Genomic DNA, 21,562 nt, shown 5'->3' on the forward strand with positions numbered 1-21,562 from the left:
TGCCCAGTACACTGGTCTTCTGATACCCGGTCCTGAGTGGGCACGCCCACGCGGACACATTGCAGCAGAGCCCCGCCACCGCGACCCCATGTGGACACTCGCATAGACACCCACTCCGCGTGCACCGCCCACGACCCCACCCTACCTCCCGCAGCATTCGCCGCGCCCCGTGTCCCGCGTGTCCAGGCCCGTGTCCGCGACCGGAAGCGCCCGACAGGCCCGCGGAGGGCCACCACCATCGCCGCCATGGTCTGGGGACCTCAGGCGGCCGGGGCTGCCCTTGGCGCTGCCTGAGCCGTTCGCACCTCCCGGCCAGACTCGTGCGCGGCGCGGCCTTGGCGAGGTGAGTACTGCGGCCGGGGCGCCTGCACCTCGCGGAGCTCAGACCCGGGGATCGGATTCTGCACCCGCCGAACTGAGACTGGCCGAAGGGCGCTGACCTTGGGGGAGAGTTCTGGGTACTGGGTTCTGAGACCTGGGTCCTGGGTCTAGCCCAGGGGAACGTGCACCGGGGCCGGCAATGGGGGCCCTCTTGGGAAAGGGTCTTATCCTGGCTGGAGGTCGCTGAAGCGAGGCGGGTCTCCACACTTCTCGTGGGGAGCTTGAAGATCAGTGCTGGCGTGGGAGATATGCCGGGTGGGCCTATCCCTGGAGTTGGGCTTCACTTGGATAGGATATGGCACATCCACGGCCTGGCCCATCATGAGCCGGGCTCACTTTGTTCTTGGATCGGGAACAGAACCTTAGGGTTTGAGGTACCGGGCCCGGGTGGGGGTGGGGGTGGTCAGTGTAGTTGGAAGCTGTTGAGCAAACTCCACAGGTGTCCTTTGAGAGGCCTTAGGATGCCTCTGGGTCTCTCTTTGCAAGAGAATGGGCTCCTCTTAAAGCTGAGGAACACTAGGGCAGGCTTCGGGGCAATGTGAGACAAAGAGAAAGTCTTCCAGCCAGGGAACCTCTTAAAGCTGAGGAGCACTAGGGCAGGCTTCGGGGCAATGTGAGACAAAGAGAAAGTCTTCCAGCCAGGGAATTTGGGGTCCTTGTTGACCCTCCAAGCCATAGAAGTACAGTGGGAGCTGTCACGAGTTAATTGTAGCCTCTTTTAGGAACTTGTGCTGGGGTAGGGCCTTGTCACAGGGACATTCGTGGAGGAGCAGATTTTTGCCTAGGAACTGCTAACGGGAACTACTACCAGCTGAGTCATCCTTATTTGGGCAGAGGTGGCCCCAAGTGGATGTGGTTCCCCAAAGGGAACAAGGGGTGCAGAATTCAACAAAGGGAGCCCTTACAAAAATCAAGGAAGGGAAGGGAAGGGTGCTCCATGCAAGCCCTTCATGGTTTTGCTGCTGGGTTTGTGGGACTTAATTCCCATTCTCCTGGAGAAGCTGAGGCTAGGGGCTCTGGCTTTAGCTGTGGGAAATTAGGTCAACCGTCTTGAATTTTCTCACGCAGACACTTTGGGGTCTAAATTTGCGCTGGGGCTGCAGCCTTGAGCTCTCAGAGATGGTTAATGTATAAGTCTTTTAAAGGAGTTTGGCCAAATATGGCTACGCCTTGTTCAAGGGGAGGACCCTTTGCCAGGGAAGAGAGACATCCTTCCTACTGAACAGAAGTCCATTTTCTAGTCGGGCGGTGCATGCCTTTAATCCCTGCGCTCTGGAGGCAGAGACATCAAGGCCAACCTGGTCTACAGCGTAAGTTCCAGAACAATCAGGACTGTAGGACTGTTTCACAGAAAAACCCTGTCTCAAAAAACAAACAAACAAAAAGTCCATTTTCCTTTCCAGGACCTTTTGCCTCACGAGGACTAATTGTACTAGGACAAAGACATTTGCTAACTGGCAGGAGCAAGGGTTTTGTGAGGGCTGTTCTTGAAAAGACAGATAAAGGTTGGTGTTTGCTACAAATTAGCACAGTGGACATGCATTGAACACGTTTTTAGATGCCAGGTGCCAGGTATCTTTGAAAGGATAGTTGAGCAGTCGGAAGGGTTTCCCAGGTACCCTCTGAGTGTATGAGGTGAAGTTATTGACCACAGGCTTCAGGCGTGACCATTTCCCGGAGCAGTGTATGGACCTAGTTGAGAACTTCCCACATGGCCCATGTACCGGTGGCTCCAGGCAGAGGCTTATCTACAGAGTATTTCGTGTATTGTCGACTCTAAAGTTTCTAGAAGGGTGTTGTCAGGCTTCAAACTTGTAGGTCCTGGTGGGACAGGGTAGCTGTGTTAAACATGGGTCCCACCAAGGACCCACACTGTCAGACTTTTGCACCAAATGAGAAGAAATTGGGAAGGAGAAAAATTGAGAACAGTTTGGAGAGTTGTAGCCAGATATTAAAGCCAGATGTCATATGTGGATGTATTTATTCCCAGTTTTAAGGCAGAGTGTGGGGCCACACACCTGTGATCCCGGCACTCAGGAGGCAGAAACAGGAGGGCCATGATGAATTTGATTCCTGTTTGTGCTACTTAGTGATTTCTAGGCCAGCTTGGCTTACTTGTCGTTGAAAAAAGAGGGCACAATTTTCTTTTTGCACATGAAGCTGTAAGTGGTCTTGTGAAATACATTTTTATTCCTATTTCCTTGTTTTTATTTTATTTTTAAAACTATCTTATTTTACATACCAATCCCAGTTCCCTCTCTTCCCCCACTCCACCCACCTTCCCCCACCCCATTCCCTATCCACTCCTTAGAGAGGGCCAGGCCTCCCATGGGAGGTCAACAGAGTCTGTCACATCACTTGAATATGTTTTTAATTAATTGAGAGGGTGCTCACACAGTGAAACTTGAAATTGCAAACATTCTGGCTCGAAGTTGTTTTTATTGCTGGCTTCTCTTTTTTTAAGCTGGCCTAAAACTTGCACCAGGATTCCTGCATTGGCTTTTCCTCTGTTGGATGACATTTGTGAGCCACCACACCTGGCTGGGGGGGGGGGGTGGCAAGCACATGCTATGGTGAACATGTAGGGTAGAGGACAACCACGATGTCTTTTCCCACCTGCTTTGGTTGGGGCAGTGTCTTTTCTCTTGTTTGCTGCTACTTATGCCATCCTAACTGGCCCACCAGCTTCTGAGGGTCTCTCCCTCATCTCACAGCATCATGACTGTATGGTTTAAGTAAAACACTGCAGGTCCCTGAGTGGCTTCAGCAGGCAGTGGGTCCCGAGACCATGGCAGGCCTGAAGGCAGCCACTCCCAGGCAGGGAGCCACGTGGCAGCAGAGAGAGACCTAGACAGGGTAGTCAGTCCCATGAGGAGCCACAGCCACAGTGGGTAAGAGACAGACAGATAGGCACACCATGCTGAGTGAGGTTGGATATTTATTTAATAGGTTATGGAAGGGAACGGGGAGAAGGGGAGAAGAGCAGAAAGAGAGGCAGAGAGTGAGAGAGAAACGGGGAGAAGCAGAACTGCCTCAGAGAGAGAAAGAAAGAGACAGGGAAAAGAAGAACAGGAAGGAAGGAAGACCTGCCTGTCTAGGAGGACAGGGGTGGGGGTGGCTGGGTAGGGCTTGTCTTTTAAAGGGACAAGACAGATATTAACAGTGATTACAGAATGTATTGCCATGTTTGGCGTTAAGTGGTTCTAGGGATTGAAACTGAGTGGTCTTCCTGGCCTGGTTGTTTTAACACCATTCACGATGTCTTTAGGAAAACACTATTATTTCTGTAGGCAATTTTGACTTTAAAAGTTATATTGAAGTTTCTTGACTTACAGCCAAGAAGAAAACACGAACTAGATCCCAGGATAAGGAGCTTCTTTTTCCTTTTCCCCTTAAGTTTTCCTGACTTGAGAAGAGAAGAATGAAGGGTAGGGAGTGTGCCTCAGATGGTAGAGCACTTGCCTGGCATGCAAGAGGCCCTGGGTTCAGCCCCTAGCACTTCATAAAACTAGGCACGATGGGATATGTCTGTAAATCCAGCCCCCAAAAGTAAAGCAGGGGGATGGAAATTCAGTGTCACCCTCAGCTCCATAGCAGATTTGAAGCTAGTCTGGGCTGCATGAACACCTCCCCTCCCAAATCAACAAAGCATATAAGAAAACAGAATGAAGCCCACTTCACAGGTAAATCATAAATCCCAAAGACAGTGAACAAGATCAGAATCTGAAATCTAGTCATGTGGAATGTGCTTGAACTTTACAGCATTTGAGGGTAGAGGCGGAAGGCTCAGGAATTCACAGCCAGTCTTGGCTATGCAGCACAGCCAAGCCCAACCTGGGGCACCAAGACCCTGTCTTTTTTTTTTTTTTTAAATTATGTATACAATATTCTTTCTGCGTGTATGCCTGAAGGCCAGAAGAGGGCACCAGATCTCATTACAGATGGTTGTGAGCCACCATGTGGTTGCTGGGAATTGAACTCAGGACCTTTGGAAGAGTAGGCAATGCTCTTAACCGCTGAGCCATCTCTCCAGTTCCGAGACCCTGTCTTAATAGGAGAGGAAGGAAAAAAGATAGGGAAGAATCTGATAAACTGCACGGGTGTGTTATGCTTCTTTGTTGAAACACAAAATCACCTCCCTTTCTGATCCAAGATAAAGCAACATTTTGACTTATTGCACAGTACTGAGATTGTTCCCGGGGCTTTGGTGTATGTTAACCCTCTGTAACACCGAACTACACCACAGCCCAAGATTATTCTTGTTTAAAAAAGAATTCTAAACCAGCCAGTGTGGTGCACGCCTTTAATCCCAGGATTTGGGAGGCTGAGGCAGGCAGATCTCTGAGTTCAAGGCCAGCCTGGTCTACAGAGCAAGTTCCTCTAGGACAGCCAGGGCTCTCAAAAAACAAAACAAAACATCTAGGTTGGGGGGGGGGATGGATAAGGGATTAAGAGCAAATGCTGCTCTTTTAGAGGACCTGAGTTTGTTTTCTCACATCAGGTGACTCATGACCACTTGTAACTCCAGCTCCAGGAATCAAAACCCTCTTCTCTCTGGCTACACACACAAGCACATGAATAAAAAGGAATTGTAGCTGGGAATACTTTTTAATTCTAGTACTCAAGAAGCAGAGGCAGTCAAATCTCTTAGTTCAAGGCAGGCCCAGAAACCTCCCGATACTTTGATGACCTCAGTAAGAACAAGGTACACCCAAATTTATGGGCATCACATCGAGGTCTGACAGCAGATTCTGGGATCCTTCTGAGCCTTCAGAGGCTTTTTAAAAGTTTAAAATTCCTTATGGATCTCTGAGGCCAATTACTATTCTTATTGCCCTGGTATGAATAAGCTGGGCAATTCTAGCAAAATCAGAATGATTTTCTTTTTATATATATTTACTTGTAATTTTGGTTTTTCAAAACTGTTTCTCTGTGTAGCACTGGCTATCCTGGAACTCCCTCTGTGGACCAAACTGACCTTGAACTCAGAGACAAACCTCTCTCCAAAGAGCTGGGATCAAAGGTGTGCGCCACCGGCCTCTTGGTTTGAAGCGTGCTTGTTTGTTTTAAGGCACAACATGAAACTGTTTTGTTTTGAGACAGTCTCTCCATAAAGTCCTCTGATGCTCCCTGATTCTGGGTAATCATTCTCCAATGGGACACTCCTGTCAACAAAGGCTGCCTGAAGTTTCTACTTGTGTCCTGCTGTGGGAGAATATAGATCTTAATTGCAGCTATGCAAGTAGCTTTTAACCATGAAAGGAAATACTTGGTAAGTTTTGATATTTGGAGGGATCAGAGAGTGAGGAAGAGATAACTGTTTGAATATAGTTTAACAAAGTAAAATTTACTGAATAGCTGTGAGTCATGGATTAGCTAAAGAGAAACCAGCTGCTTTTTATAACCAGCAAATAAAAAATAGAGCCCTAGCGAGCAGCAGTGCGCAAACAGCGGTCAAACTTAAGTCGTCTTTTCTTTTTACTCAGTTTCATGTCCTTAATTCTTTATTCATTTTTAATTTCTTATTTTTGGGGTTGTTTGGGCACTATTGAAGATCAGACTGGCCTTGAACTCACAAAGATCAGCCTACTTCTCCCAAGTGCTGGGGTTAACGGCACCACCACTGAGCTGCTCTCCAGCCCTTGTTCCTATGGTTTTATTGTCATATATTGATTTTTGACCTGGACCAGCAGGTTCTTCAGTAACAGGGCCCTGAGAAGGAAGGACCAGGGAGTCAAAGATAAAGAAGATAGAACAGGTGGGCTCAGGACATTTTCATAAGCTATGTCTTATACTTAGCAAGTTTTTTAAAAAGTCCAGCATCTTGTATTTGTATTTGCAAATATATCTATTTGCAGGGGGAAAAAATGGGGCAGAGTTAGTGGAAAGCAATCATACAGCAGGACCCTAATCAAGCAATGTTGCCCAAGGGAAACACAGAGTATCAGAGATCCAAGCACATAGCAGCTCAAACTAGGTTCTGTTTCTCCTTCCATCACTAAAAAAGCCTAGGACTGGCCTGGCTCTCAACAGATTATATGTGGCATATTGATGATATATAAATTTGTAAATGTGTGTGTGTGTTGCTGGGATTAGAACCCAGGACATTGTGCATGCTACACACATGCTCTAAACTAGACTGTCCTGAACTCAGATTATTTAGACATTATTGATGTGGATCTTACAAACAAACTAGGAAGTAAAGTTACAAGTTTATCTCATACCAGGACCTGTAGCAGATTAGCACAATACATAGATTCATCATCTCATAATCTCTAGAGGTATTTTTATTGTAATCTGCATGTGTGCATGTGTGTGTACATGTATGTGTATGCATGTGGCTAGAGGCCAGCTTTAGGTGTTCCTCAGGAACCATCTGTCTTGATGTTTGAGACTGGGTCTCCCACTAGGCTAGGCTGACTGCCAGTGAGTCAGAGATTCTTCTGTGTCTGCCTGCCCAGACAGGACTGCAGGCATACGCCACCATGCCTGGCTTTATGGAATTAAACTCGGCTCCTCGTGTATGCACAGCAAGCATTTTACTGAACCATCTGGGCTTTTTTTGTTTTTGTTTTTGTTTTGTTTTTTTGAGGCAGGGTGTCCTGAGACTTGCTATGGAGACCAGGATGACCTTGATCTGCCTGCTTTTGCCTCCCAAGTTCTGGGATTAAAGGTCTGTAGCATTATACCCAGCCCTGATACAATATTTAATGTAGGAGAATATGTTTATTAATTTATTAAGTAGACGCAAACTTTATAATTTTGCCAAAATCCATCTGGTTGAGATGAGATGACATACTTCTTGGAAGACACTTGAAAACCCCCTTTCCTGCTTTTTGAGGGTCTTTAGAATATATTAAATACAGGGAGTTATGGAGAATAAATTTAAACGGTCTTCCTATATTTTGGCCCAAGCATAATTTAAAATTTCCATATTTATGTTAAGATGTAAACCCAGTGTAGGGCTCAGTGGCTAACGTGCTTGCTTCCAAGCCTAATGACTTTGAGCCGACTCCCAAACGGTGTCCTCTGAACATGTGAAATGTGTGTGCATGGCTTATGTCCTCTGGACATCATTCACAAACCTTTTCATTGTTCCACACATCTAAAAACATTTAGTCCAAAGTGTTTGCTCTGCCCAGCAGAGAGAGCTGTGCATTTGGACCCAGCATGGAGAGAGAAAGGGGAGGGGGAGGGGGAGGTGTCCTACACCAGCACTTGAGGAGGTGGAGACAGGAAGATCAGAAGTCACGATCAGCTACTAGAAAGTTCCAGGAGAGCAATGGCTACAGGAGAGCCTGTCTCAAGAAGGGAAGAAAGCCAAGGAAGATGGCTTGGTGGATATTGTGCTTATCACACAATGTGAGGACCTGAGTGCAGAGCCCATGTAAACATGGGCAAAATGATCAGACATGATGGCACACGCCTTTAACCCCAGAACTCGGAAGGCAGAGGCAGGTGGATCTCTGAGTTTGAGGCCAGCCTAGTCTACCAGAGAGTTCCAGGACAGCCAGAACTGCATAGAGGGACCCTGTCTCAAATAAAAAACAAAACAAACAACAACAAAAATGGGCCAAATGGTATGCGCCAGCATCTCCAGTGATGGAGTGGGGAGAGGCTGGTCTCCAGAGCTCACTGGCCAGCTGGCTCGGCTGTTTGCAAGCTCCACATTCAGCAAGAGACCCTGCTTTTAAAAGAGGGATTGAGAGCAATATAGGAAACTCTGGCTTGCACACATACAGTGTATACCCCAGGTATACATGTAGCACATGTATACTTGTCTGTTTTGGTGCTGGGGGCAGAGTCCAGGGTCCCAAACAGGCTATATGTATGGGTTACATGTGAGCTGCATCTCAGTCCTCAAATTTGTTTTTCCTACTTCAACTTCAGGCGGCAGCTTTGGCGAATCCTTGAATCCTTAGAACACCTGCTAGGGTAAGCGGTCAAGTTTGAGAGACCACCCAGAGCTGAACAGCTGGAGTAGTGAGGCCCTGGCTGGTAGCATGCTTAGTGGAGTTTGGATTTGAAAGGGAACCTATAAGATGATGCCAGGCTGCCTGAGGGAAGGTCTGAGCAGTAGAAGGAAAAGACAAAGGCTGGGACGTGGCTCAGTGCCCAGTGTCTGGCTGCCAGGGTGTGGATGGCTCTAGGCTCCATCCTAGTGTCCTCCCTACAAGTGAAGGAAATTGGAGTTGGGGGATGGTAGGGGAGGCATCATAGAGGAGACAGCTGTGGGGAAAGGCATGAGAGCTTAGCTTTCCCCAGACTATTGGTGCTTCAGGTGATCCTTGATAGGCACAGCTAAGGAAAAAGCTGGCTGGGTAGTGGTTGCATAGTGGCATTTTAGCACAGAATTGAGATTGGCGTGTCCTAGCCTGCTGAGAAGTCCCCATGGAGGGGCTGGAGAGATGGCTCAGAGGTTAAGAGCATTGCCTGCTCTTCCAGAGGTCCTGAGTTCAATTCCCAGCAACCACATGGTGGCTCATAACCATCTGTAATGGGGTCTGTTGCCCTCTTCTGGCCTGCAGGCATACACACAGACAGAATATTGTATACATAATAAATATTAAAAAAAAAGAAGTCCCCATGGGGGAATTAGAAGGGCGACAACAGAAAGAACTTACAAGGAGGCAGGAAGATAAGCTTCCAACCTCAAAACCAAAGGTTAAGTTGCCACCTGGAACCATGAGCTGGAAACCTTCATCCAGAGAGGAAGGAAGAGCAAGAGCCTCCTGGCTTCCAATGAGGGTCGTCGTCATGGCAATGGCTGTTTGTCTGAAGCCTTGGACCAAGGATATCTCAGGTCTATGGAGCAGGCCAACTGGAAGTGGGATGTAGCTCCCCAAGATGGTAAGACTAGCCAGCCAGTCTGAGCCCTGGCCCCATGGGAGCAGCACAGCCTATGCAGGACATGGGGGCACACACCTGTAATCCCAGACCTTGAGAAGCATAGGCAAAAAAGTGAGTTTAAGGTAGCTCATTGGAGGCCAGCCTGGTCTACATGAAGCCTGCATAGAGGAAAAAACAGGAAGGTGGAGCTCTCTGGCTTGAGCAGAGTTGGGAAATTGAAATATGCTGAAAGCAGGAAGAATTAGTTCATAGGAACCCATTTGGATTTGTACTTGAGCTTATGAAATTTCTGCTCCTAGGTGGGGTGTCGTTCAGTGGTAGAACTTACATAGCACTACCCAGCACAGTGAAGGGGGCGCGGGGCAGATGGAAAGTCCAGCCAGGCCCTCACAGTTTAGTTGCCAAGGTTGGGAGACACAAGTTTTATCTTGGGTGTTTGCTGTAGCACACAGAATATTTATGTGGCAGCTTTGGGTTTTCTCCGGCAGGCACTGAAGGGGCCTAAGGGTGTCACTTGGAGCCATCTAGGGACTAGATTCAGGTTTCTTTCTAGTCTGTTTGAGCAAGATGGAGGTCTGGGCCAGAAAAACTCAAAGGAACCGACTAGAGTCTGTAGGGATAAAATCTTTGTTAAGACACTGGTGTGTTGATTTAGTAGGCTGGCCTAACTCCTGGGATGCACATATAGGAGCTCATTCTGTAGCCAAAGCTGGCATGGGACTCACTATATCGCTCAAGTTAGCTTTAAATTGGTAAGCTTCCTGCCTTGGTCTTCCACCTGTTGAGTTAATGACATGAGCCATATGTCTGGTTCTCTCTTTATAACTGATGGTCAATGCCAGGGGCGTAACTGGTAGAAGGCTTGCCTTGCTGCTCTTGAGGTTCTGCCCACAGCACTGAAGGGAGGAGTTACCATCTGGGGTGTGGAGCCTGGCCACTGTGCTAGCTGCAGGAGCCATTGTCTGCTCAGTCCTCTCTAGGCTGATTACTGTTCTGGGGCCTGCCTCATTAGGCTAGGCTACCCGCATCTTGGATGGGGTGCTCTGTGCTTCCTGGGCAGGTATTAGGTGTTATGTAACCTCCTGTCCTGGCTTGCCCTCAGTCACACAGGATACATGGGACTTTGACCCCAGTTTACAGAGGAGAGAGCTGCTCAGCAGTGAGAGATGTGCCAGGCCCCACGGACCTGTCCTAAGACCAGGCTTGGGATTCTTGCCTCCATGACCTACCCACCAGGCTCCCTCTTAGCCTCCCTGCTGCTCTGTCTTGGAGGAAGCATATCTAATTTCAATGCTTTCCAGAGCTGGGGAATGAGAGCACAGTGCAGCCTGTGGAATGCAGGGACCCTTGGGAAAGCCTGTGTCTGGATGCAGAGGAATGCAGCAGCAGCCTGGCCAGAGGCCTCCACACAGAGAAGGTTCAGGTAGTGTTCCAGCTCTATTGCTGCTGTTCCTCTTTAAAATGGTAGCTAGAGCCGGGCAGTGGTGGCGCACGCCTTTAATCCCAGCACTCGGGAGGCAGAGGCAGGCAGGTCTCTGTGAGTTCAAGGCCAGCCTGGTCTACAAGAGCTAGTTCCAGGACAGGCACCAAAAACTACAGAGAAACCCTGTCTCGAAAAATCAAAAAAAAAAAGATGGTAGCTAGAGGCACCCAGATACAGTTGGGGCGGGGAGGGGGGGCTGGCCTCCACCTGTTTTGAAAAACAAAACAAATCTCATATGGCCCCAGGGCTTTTGAGACGGTTGTCACTGCTGTCCTGGACGGCCTGGAATGCAGTACTTAGACGTCAAACTTACTCCTGACCTTCCTTAGCCTCCTGTGTGTTGGAACTACAGGTGCGCACCACCCAGCTCAGTCCTCCCCTGCCTTCTCCTCCTCTCCTTTCCTGCCTTTTTTCCTCTCTCTCTTGGCCAGAGTAGTTCAGAAGCCCACTGGGACCTTGCAGCCCTTTCCCTCACAGCTATAAGGTAAGTTTATGGTTCCATCTAGTTCCTGGTTCAGTGGAGCCAGGAGTCACTGAGGCTAAGGTAGACTGACTACCCTTTACCCCCTGAGACGCTGTAAAAGTCATCCTTTGTTCAGGGGATTATTTGAAGGTTGTCTTCCCTCCACCCAGTGCTGGCTGTGACGTTCTCCTTCCTCTTCAAGCCATCACTCCACTGTTCTCATAATACTCCCACTTTGCCCCCAGCCCCATCTTGAGGCTCTCTTTTTTTATTTTAGTTTTTCAACACAGGGTTTCTCTGTGTAACCCTGGCTGTCCTGGAACTCACTCTGTAGACCAGGCTGGCCTTGAACTCACAGAGATCCTCCTGCCTCCTCCTCTCAACTGCTAGGATTAAAGGTGTGCTCCACAACCTCCCACCTGGAGTCTTTCTCTCAATAAAGCTCATACTAAAGAATAACTGGCTCAGCTTTCTTCTCCTTGAACTAACCCAAAGTCAAAATTATGACACTGAAGATTCTAACCCAGATCTGTCCATGTGCATGTGCGCCCCAGGTTTCAACAGTGTAGAATCTAGATCAAACTTCTCACATCCAGGAACTTTTGTGTGTTTCAGACATGCTGGGGACATATCCACTCACACACACTGACTGATCTACACCCAGCTCAAGGTGTAGATAAACAGCCTTTCTGCTGGCTTCATAGTAAAAGATTAATATCCCTTTCTGGCTCACCCCCTGGCATTTTTGTAAATAACTTTTGGATTAAAATATCAAACTTGGCCATTTGTTGGACACGAAGGGCATTCATGATATTGTGTAACTTTTCCCAGAACTTTCTCATCATTCCGCACTGTAACTCTGTATCCATTGAACAGTCCTCCTTCCCCATCCCTCTCTTCCCCCCTCCCCCAGTCTCAGTGGCTAATCTGCTTCCCGCTTGTGAGTAGACTTCTGTGGTATTTGCTATTCTGTGTCTGGACGGTTTTGCTGGCAGGGCCCATCCGTGCTGCAGCATGAGTTGGGCCCCCCCTTCACCCCAGCAGCACACACTGTACTGTGAAGTTCTTCAGCTTAGAGAACCTTGGGGTTGCTTCCACTAATGGGCTTCTATGAGTCACGCTGGGAACAAGAGTAGACAAGTGTCTGAGGCCCTGCTCTCAGCTCTGGCTACACAGCATTGTCACGTGCTGATTCTTTGGATAGCCTCTTGAGGAATCATCAAATTGTTTCCACCTGTGTTCATCTCAGCAGAGTGCAAGGGTTCCAATTCTTTCATATTTTAACCATCTTTATTATCTTACTTTAAAATAGGAAGGAAAAACGCAGACCTGTAATTCCAGATACAAGGGAGTTTGAGGCAGGAAGATTATAAATTCAAGGCTTGCCAGGGCTACAGAGTACATCCAAGGTCAGCTCGGGCAATTTAATGACAACTTGTCTCAAAGTAACTGGCTGGCAGTGTAGCTCAGTAAAGCCTTGTGCACAATCCCCGGTGTCCCACCCAAGAGAAAAGCCGTTTCAGCTGGTCAAATAGCTTTGCTACGCATTTCCTCAGTAGCTATAACTGATGCGAAGATGCCTCACTACGAGACTTTGTGTCGTCATTGTCTACCACCCCTACTCCTTTTGAGACAGCAGTTTATGTTTCCCAGGAACCCAGGGGTTCTGAATGTCAGGCAAGCACTCTGCCAACTGAACTGCACCCCATTGCCCAATTTTTTTTTTTTTTTTTTTTTGGTTTTTTGAGACAGGGTTTCTCTGTGGTTTTGGAGCCTGTCCTGGAACTAGCTCTTGTAGACCAGGCTGGTCTCGAACTCACAGAGATCCGCCTGCCTCTGCCCTCCCCCCCCAGTGCTGGGATTAAAGGCGTGCGCCACCACTGCCCAGCATGCACCACCACCGCCCAGCATCACTGCCCAATTTTTAAAACATGGTATGTTAGACACCACAGAGCTACATCCCAGCCCTAATTCCTCTTACTTTTTGAAGTTTTGATTTTTATTTACATTGATCTGATTGATTGAGACAGAGTCTAATACAGCCCAGGCTGGCCTCAAACTCATAACTCCTGAATGCTGGGATTACAAATTTTCATAGTACCCAACTGTTTTAATTACTATAGTTTTGTAGTTACATTTTTATCCCCTCTTTGCATAGCCTTGGATGTCCTGGAACTTGTTTTGTAGGCCAGGCTGGCCTCAGACTCTGAGAGATCTGCCTGCCTCTGCTTTCCGAGTGCTGGGATTAAAAGCATGCACCACCATCACCCAGCTTGTAGTTAGTTTTTTTTTTTGTTTTTTTTTTTTGTTTTTTTTTTGGTTTTTCGAGACAGGGTTTCTCTGTGGCTTTGGAGCCTGTCCTGGAACTAGCTCTGTAGACCAGGCTGGTCTCGAACTCACAGAGATCCGCCTGCCTCTGCCTCCCGAGTGCTGGGATTAAAGGCGTGCGCCACCATCGTCCGGCTTGTAGTTAGTTTTAAATAAGAAAGTTAAGCCCTTCACCTTTGTATTTCTTTTTCAAGATTATTTTGGCTATTCATGATCCCTAGAGAGTCAATAAATAGCATGGATTTCTCTACCAAAAATAAAATGCCCTTGGGATATCTGGTAAAAGTTATTAAATCAGTAAACTGCTAATCTGATCTGGGTAGTGCTGAGAATCAGCAGCATTTGTGTGGACAGTCTTATCAGCAACAAGTCTTCTATTCTGTCTTAGCTCCTTACATGTTCCCTCACTTACACTCTCGTGGTCAACAAAGATCAACTAAATATGCAGTCTGCTGAGGCCACTCATGACTGGTCTCTGCCCAGAACTCCTGAACAGTTCTTCCAGGAGTCTGCACAGTAGAGCTCAGACCTCACAGTAGGTCCACACACTCCAGATGAAAGGAGCTGTCTGGTTTCTCGATGGAGCTGTGCAGGCAGCCCTGGAGCTACCCCAGTTCTGTTGAAGGCACAGTCTGTGCTGGCTGCAGTGTAGCCCACCCGCCTCTGATATTGGGATTTCAGGTGTGCACTTCCACAAATGGCTTCCTCACTCGCAGATTGGTTGGTTTCTGCAAAACCCTAGAAAGTAATTGACTGCTGGAGTTTGACTGTTGCCTTTCAGTGCTCAGGTAAATACAAACCTGTCCCCTTTCCCAGGGCCAGGCCGGCATGGCTACAGTGACTCCCCACAGCTGCGCACAGCACAGAGGGCTGTTGAGGAGCAGCAGAGCCCTGCACTCTGGGGACCCCACAAGTAAAGGGACAAGACTTTTGGGGGCTGTATTACTGTGCTACCTCCCTAACTAAATTTTAGATGGATGGATGGGGAGGGTGGATGATTGAAGATACAGATAGATAGATGGTAGAACAAAATAGCTCATTGTCTTAGCACCCAAATGCTACTTCTAGTAATGATTAAAGGACAGCATAAACTAAGACACCCAAACACGTGTTAGGAAATCTAAGCCACAAGAAGAAGTGAAATGAAGCCTATGTCATGTACATGCCCATGATCCCAGCATTCAGCCTTCAGGCAGGCTCTGGTACCTGTTCCCACATTGCTGCACCCACTCTTGACCATTTCTGGTAATGGTCCCCTGGATAATCCTGCAGATTTACATGTGTGCTCTCAAAGTAGCTGTCAGTGTGTGATGGTGGGAGCAAAGTAGCTTTCTCCTGCTTCCCCCAAGGTGCAGGTACATATGACAACAGGGTCCCTGGCTTGGGAGCCTTCTAAGTGATGTCCGTACTCTGAGTCTGGAAAGGCGCTGGAACAGCTGGACCTTGATCAGTTCTAGGTCATTTTCTGTCAAAAATAGACCAGAGACCAAATTGAGTTCCTCAGCATCCCATGCAACTTCTGTCTGCCCAGTTCACAAAAGGTGGAGGCCAGGCCCATCCTACAGTAGATTGTGAGGGCAAGAGCTTGGATGTGAGATCACCTGACTGATGGAAGCCTGTGGGTGGGTGTGAGGGTTCAGGCCCAGTGTGCATGCAGAGCTTGTGGAAATAAACTACGTGAGTATGTGTGGGCTACGAAGCCTCAGCTCTTTGCTCTCTCCTGAGCCTGTCCTGAAGCAGAATTACACCTAGGACTTGGGCCTACCTCCTAATACTCTTCCACAAGCCTTCCCAGCTGAGATCTATGTAGTCACCAGTGCCTGCTCTGGAAGGAACTGTAAATGGCCAGAGTGTTGAGTGGAAGTTTCTCTGGTTCCTCTTTCTTGTATCTTTCTGTTGAGGGTCTCTGGTATGAATCACAAGCTTGTGCTGTGAACTTAGTGAACTCTGCTCAGTGTCAGCTGCGGGAATCCACTGAGTTTTGTCAGTTAGATCCTGGGCTCCTCTCCCCAGCTCTTGCTAGAAGGTGAGTGTGTGTGGGTGCATTCACACACTCAGCTGTGCGGGGGACAGAACTCAGGGCCTTACATGTCAGACAAACGCTGTACTGTGGAGCTCACGCCGCCCCTGGATGTGCTCTTAGAGGATCTGGAGCTGTTCCCTACTTCAGTCGATTCCGGTATCTCAGTTCCTTGGTTGTCTTAAGCCAAGCGAATCAGCCAATACAAGGCTGAATGGCAAGAGAAGAGCACACATATTGTATTAATTTTGTACAGCCCTGGAGATTTCTACAAGATGTGGCCCAGAGAAATGGCCAAAACACTAGACATGGTGGTACATACCCGCAGTCCTCAGGAGGATTATGAGTTCAAGACCAGCCTGGGATATATAGCCTGGCTCAGGAAAATGGTAGTATGAATGCTTGCCTCACACATACAAAGTTTCACCTACAACCAAAATGAAATAAAGAACAAGGGGCCACAGCTTTCCTGCTTCTGAGGCAAAGAAAGAAAATTTTGTAGGGAAAAATAGAATGCATGGATCTCAAGTAGACTGGTGAATTATAGGGATGTCACTTAGTAATCTATGGGGCTGTAAAGTAAGCTGGAATATGAGATCATTTATTTGGGTCCCCAGCCCCATTAACAGTCTCTGCTTGACGAGGGCTATTTTCCTGTCTTGGTACTAGAAGATCCCCTCCTAAGAAATCTTCACATCCTGCTGCATGTAGGGACAGACAGGTCATGTGGCCTAGCCTGCACCCACACTTCATCTTTCAGCCTGAAACAGTCAGAACGCCAGTTCAGTGTGAGGTGACACCTCCTTCATCAAGAAAGCACCCAGGCTTGGGAACCATGCTCACTGGCCTCCACACAGGACTCTAGGAGGCACATGCAGGGTGCAAGTCTCTCCTGGCTCTGATCCAGTGAGTCATGTGGGCGTATGCTCTGAACATTGGCCCTCCTTTATCACAGGGACCAATGGTGTACTGAGTTCAGTATCGGATGGGTGAGGCAGGAAGGGCACAGGCCACATAAAACCTGTCTGTCCTGCTCCTGCCCTGCAGATGCTGTTGGTTGCCATCTCGTTGGCTCTCCTGTTGGTGGCTCTTCTGTACCTGCGACACCTGGGCTGGGGCTTGATAGCTATCTTCTGGTTTGAGTACGTGCAGCAGCCAGTCCTTAACCTGCTCATGGGCGACACAAAGGAGCAGCGCATCCTGCACTTCGTGCAGCAGCATGCCAAGCCTGGAGACCCCCAGAGTGCACTGGAGGCCATTGACACCTACAGCTCACAGAAGGAGTGGGGCATGCATGTGGGTAAAGACAAAGGTATGTGGTCCAGCCTGTGGGCAATGGCCTAGAAATGGGAACCCAGGACTGGGAGTGGTGGTCCTGCAGGGGAGCCTGTTAAAGGGAGAGGACCATGCTCCTGCCTAACCCCCTTAGAGACCATAACACCTACACTTGAAGGAACCAGATAGGTGGGCAATCGGGGCCCCTGTGTGTGCAAAAGCTGGAGGACTCTCCAAGGGTATGTATAGTGGGGCCCTCTGGGCTCAGCAGAAGGTGAGGAGTATGAGAAGAGTGGGGGTGTTAATGATCTGGAGATGGGTGAGCCCCTTAACTGGAGGGTGGGTTCCCCTTCTTCTGCCTGTATTCATATCTTTCTCTCCACCCTCTAGGCCAAATCATGGATGCAGTGGTTCAGGAGTACAAGCCCTCGCTGGTGTTGGAACTAGGAGCTTACTGTGGCTACTCAGCCATGCGGATAGCCCGCCTGCTGCCACCTGGAGGCAGGCTTCTCACCATGGAGATGAACCCTGACCATGCCGCCATCACCCAGCAAATGCTGAATTTTGCAGGCCTGCAGGACAAAGTATGACCCTATAACCGGTATGGCAGCTGTGGCTGGGAGGGCTGAGCAGGCAGTGGGAGAGGGTGAGGTGCTCGGTTCAATCACGAAGCACCTGCCATGTCAAAGGAAGGAACCCCAGAGCCAGCAACTCCCAGGACTGCCCCAGGAGAGACTACACCAGGCAGGCTCCTACATATCCCTGCAGGCACAGCACTGACTGAGCACTCTTCCAGGTCACCATCCTCCTTGGGGCATCCCAGAACCTCATCCCACAGCTGAAGACGAAGTATGATGTGGACACATTTGACATGGTCTTTCTTGACCACTGGAAGGATCGCTACCTGCCAGACACACATCTCCTGGAGGTGAGCTGAGCTGCCCCTGCTTGGCAGGATGACCTCTGTGCTGTGGGCTAACTAGTTCTTGGCCTCTCTGAAGAGGCCTGCTGAGGGTGGCCTCCCTAGGACATAGATGGGTCCAGGGACAGTCTTCACAGACTGTCAGTACACTGCAGTGGCCTTGTGGCAGATAGAGGTGGAAAGAAAAGAGTGCCAGGCCAGGAATTCCCTGCCCTGCAAGCAGGGTTCTGCTAGGGAGTGAGATGGGTACCAGAGACTAGAACACCTGGGCCTGAAGGACACAGGGCTGAGTACCCAAGGGAGCAGAATTGGCCACCACATGGGTCTGACTGGGAGTCAACTGGGGCTGGCCAGAGATGGCAAGCATGCCCTAGATCTTCCTGAAGCCTCTGCCATACAACTCCACTCTCCCTAGCCCTTCTACTCCTCCGCACTGCTGCTTAGCCAGCTTCACCTAGCAGAGACCCCCCAGCGATGACTCGGGGAGCCATCCCCACTCCTGAGTGACTAGAGCTCGAGGCTCTGTGACTTTGAGTTTCTTCACAGCCTTCCACAGCCAATGGGGGGTTGTCCATGTGGTGTTGCCCATCCACAGCTGTCTCAAGAGCTGTGTACCTTGTCATGTACAGTGGGGTCTAGAATGTGAGGGGTCGGGCAGGACAGGGCCACTGAGGCTTGGGCATAGTTCAGTTCCAGGGACTGCAAGGGCACAGAGGGAAAGTCTGGCATGAGCTGTGGGCAAGGGATGATGAGTCCTGGCATCTAAAAGGACTTTTGTTGCCCTTATGGAGGCATGGAAGGGGGAATAGGAAGCTATTTCAGAGGTCCTTAAAACTGTTTTGCAAGTGCTGAGCACTATGGTATGAGACAGGGATATAGCAGGACCAGGAAATTGTAGCAGAGAATCTGTTTCTAACAAGAGGGCAGGCAGTCAGGATAGAAAGATCAACAGGCCAGACCAACCATGGGAAGCTGGTTTGGACAGGGGCCTACCCCTGACAGACACTGCAAACATGAGGTTACAAACAACAGGCAGCTGAGCCGTCAGGCTCCATCTGACAGGAGAGCCAGGCCTCAGTGCAGGGAGTGGATCCCTGCAGCTTTCTGCGTGTGATAATACAGGGCCTGCTTTTAGAAAGGCAGCAAATACTGCTGTTCAGTAACTAAGAAACCAATGGTTCTTAGCTCCAGAAGAGAGGCATGCTCTGGGAGTGGCTGCGCTTTTCCGTCTTTAATGTATGCTTGTGGAGAACTGTGCCCAGAGGACAAACCTTTAAGAATGTATTTTTTTTTTTTTTTTTGGTTTTTTTCAAGACAGGGTTTCTCTGTGGTTTTGGAGCCTGTCCTGGAACTAGCTCTTGTAGACCAGGCTGGTCTCGAACTCACAGAGATCCGCCTGCCTCTGCCCTTCCCCCCCCAGTGCTGGGATTAAAGGTGTGCGCCACCACCGCCCGGCTAAGAATGGTGGTCATAAAGTAACACTACCTCACCACCATGCTTAGTGGTGCACATATAATCTCTTCCTGAAGGCAGGAGGATCATGTTTGCAGCCAGCCTAGGTTACGTGGTGGAACCCTTGTCTCAAACATCTTTAGTCTTCTGCGCTCCAGTCTCCTCAGCAGAGGAGCCCGCACTTCACACACAGGAATTCCCCAGGTGGCCCGAGGTGTCTCTCAGGAGGCCCATGGTACTCGAATACAGACAGGGCATGTTTCCTGAAAGGCAGTGGGTCCCCAGCACCTCCAGAAGTGCCTGTCTTCCTTGCTATCATTATGAAATCAGGAAGTTTTTGTCTTGACGTCTTTAGTCAACATGTGACTCTCGATGTTTCAGCCCCTGGCTGAGCCTGGAAACTCCCCACTCAGCTTGTTTCTTCCGGGTCTTGAACTGCAGGGCCCCTTTCTGGACTGGGTAGATGCCTTCCTCCAGAGCAGCACTTCACTGAGGTTTTTCCAGCCAGTGCTGACTTGACATTCTGTTTTCTGCTTTCTAAGCAAGAATGTGTTGATTCATAGTAAAACTCACTCACATTGTAGCGCACAAAGACCATCCCTGAATTTACTGACTGGCCTGCGGGTCCCTCAGCTCTCTCTCGGCCACCCCCACAAGCACTGGGACCAGCCGGAGCCCTGGACGACTTGCATTAGGATGGTGGAGAGACTTTTCTTTTGTGTGTGTGGTGCTGGGAGAACCTTGGGTTACGCCTGCTGGGCAGTGCTCTTCCCACTGAGCTACACTTCAGCCCTGACTATTTACTGGATTTTACTTTCCATTTTTGGTTGCGTTGTCTGTATGTGTTTGAACTGGAACTTTGAATCCTCTTGCCTCAGCCTCCTGAATGCTAAGGTTACAGATGTGGGCCAGACAGGACTGATTTAACTTTTGTTTCATGAGTATGTTAAAAACAAACCCCTTAGCTTCTGGGCAGCCTTCAAATAAGACATCCAGGTGTTCCATTTCCTGTTCTTCACCCCCACCCCCAACACACACAAGGTACACTTCCTTGTCAGGTACTTCCAGGTATTTATACGCTGTCAGCGGACATGCTTGCCAGAGTGGATAGACAAGCACCCTCCGTGTGAGGTTCCTCCAGGCACCTAGTGTCTTCCCTGGCCCAGGTGGAAAGTCCAGAACAGATCTTCAAGGTTAGGGTTGTTGGGAAGACCTCGTATTTTTGGCACAGAGTGTTTGGTCCCACCATCTCTCCTCTCAGCCAGCCTACAAACTGGTATTGCCCACACGCCCCTCTAGGGCTGGGGATGGACACAGGGAAGAATGGCTAGTAGCTGGCAGTGACTCCATGGGGCAGCAGCTGCCTCTGGATTGCAATGGGTTTGCCAAGCATTCATGACCCTGTCTCTCTGTCCCCTGCAGGAACATGGCCTGTTGCGCAAGGGGACGGTGCTTCTAGCTGACAATGTCATTGTCCCAGGAGCCCCTGAATTCCTGGAATATGTGAGGGGGAGCAACAAATTCGAATGCACACACTACAGCTCATACCTGGAGTACATGAAAGTGGTAGACGGCCTGGAGAAGGCAATCTACCAGGGTCCAAGCAGCCCATGAAGCATTGACCACTCAGCCTGCCCTGAGATCCCCTCCAGCTTCCTTTGCTAGATGACACTCACTCATGCTGACCCCTCTATGCTTCTGGAGCCTGTCCTCAACTACTGTCGAGGACACTCGAAAGGTATGAGCTCGCTGCCTAAAACCACTACAGGAAATCTGGAAAGCACCTATGGAGAAAAGGCTGAATGGAGGCTCACAGTGCCTGCCCAGCATGTAAGAGGCCTCGAGTTTAATCCTAAATGCCTGAAACTATGGGATAAAAAAAGTCAAAGCAGGTGTAATCCTGCTGGGGTCACCTCTGAGATTCTCATAGGCCCAGATGCTAGGCACTGCCATCACCGATTAGGCCAAGCAAGAAGTCAGGAAATTGGAAATATCCAGATGCTGTCTGGCTGTCACCAAATGGCAGCACTGTCACCAGCAACCCATACCACAGTTCATCTTAAGAATGAGTCATGAACTTTCCAGGTGTACTGGTGCATGTCTTTAATCCCAGCACCCAGGAGGCAAGGCAGGCAGATCTCTGAGTTCAAGGCCAGCCTGGTCTACACAGCAGTGAGTTCTAAGACAGCCAAGGCAAAAGAAAAAACAAGTTATGACCTGTTTTTTAGTTATGCTGTGATCTTTTATCTTAAAAGAAATTAAAGCTCTAAATATTTGGACAGTTATTCTTCTCAACTACCATACTGCTCCCTTACCTGATGCACATGGCACACAGCCTTTGCCCCATCTTTGACTAGCAGGCACCGGGACAGGAAGCTGTGGGGCCAT

At 49.1% G+C, this 21,562-nt stretch overlaps 2 protein-coding genes across 2 annotated transcripts in view; one reads left to right on the top strand and one right to left on the bottom strand.

Moving 5' to 3' along the window:
• Nucleotides 1-260, bottom strand: part of Txnrd2 (thioredoxin reductase 2) — a 52,488-nt gene extending 52,228 nt beyond the window's left edge. Inside the window, exon 1 of the mRNA XM_075969622.1 lies at nucleotides 146-260. Coding sequence (XP_075825737.1) covers nucleotides 146-248 — 103 coding nt within the window. The 5' untranslated portion in view covers nucleotides 249-260. The remainder of the gene's footprint in view (nucleotides 1-145) is intronic.
• Nucleotides 215-21,453, top strand: Comt (catechol-O-methyltransferase). The gene is made up of 5 exons (XM_075969690.1): nucleotides 215-343; nucleotides 16,573-16,837; nucleotides 17,191-17,384; nucleotides 17,597-17,728; nucleotides 20,597-21,453. The coding sequence occupies exons 2-5, from the start codon at nucleotides 16,573-16,575 to the stop codon at nucleotides 20,786-20,788; spliced, it is 783 nt and encodes a 260-aa protein (XP_075825805.1). The 5' UTR covers nucleotides 215-343; the 3' UTR covers nucleotides 20,789-21,453.
• Nucleotides 21,454-21,562: the final 109 nt, after the last annotated feature.

This window comes from Microtus pennsylvanicus, chromosome 1 (genome assembly GCF_037038515.1).
Source record: "Microtus pennsylvanicus isolate mMicPen1 chromosome 1, mMicPen1.hap1, whole genome shotgun sequence".
In the NCBI taxonomy this organism is placed as follows: domain Eukaryota; kingdom Metazoa; phylum Chordata; class Mammalia; order Rodentia; family Cricetidae; genus Microtus; species Microtus pennsylvanicus.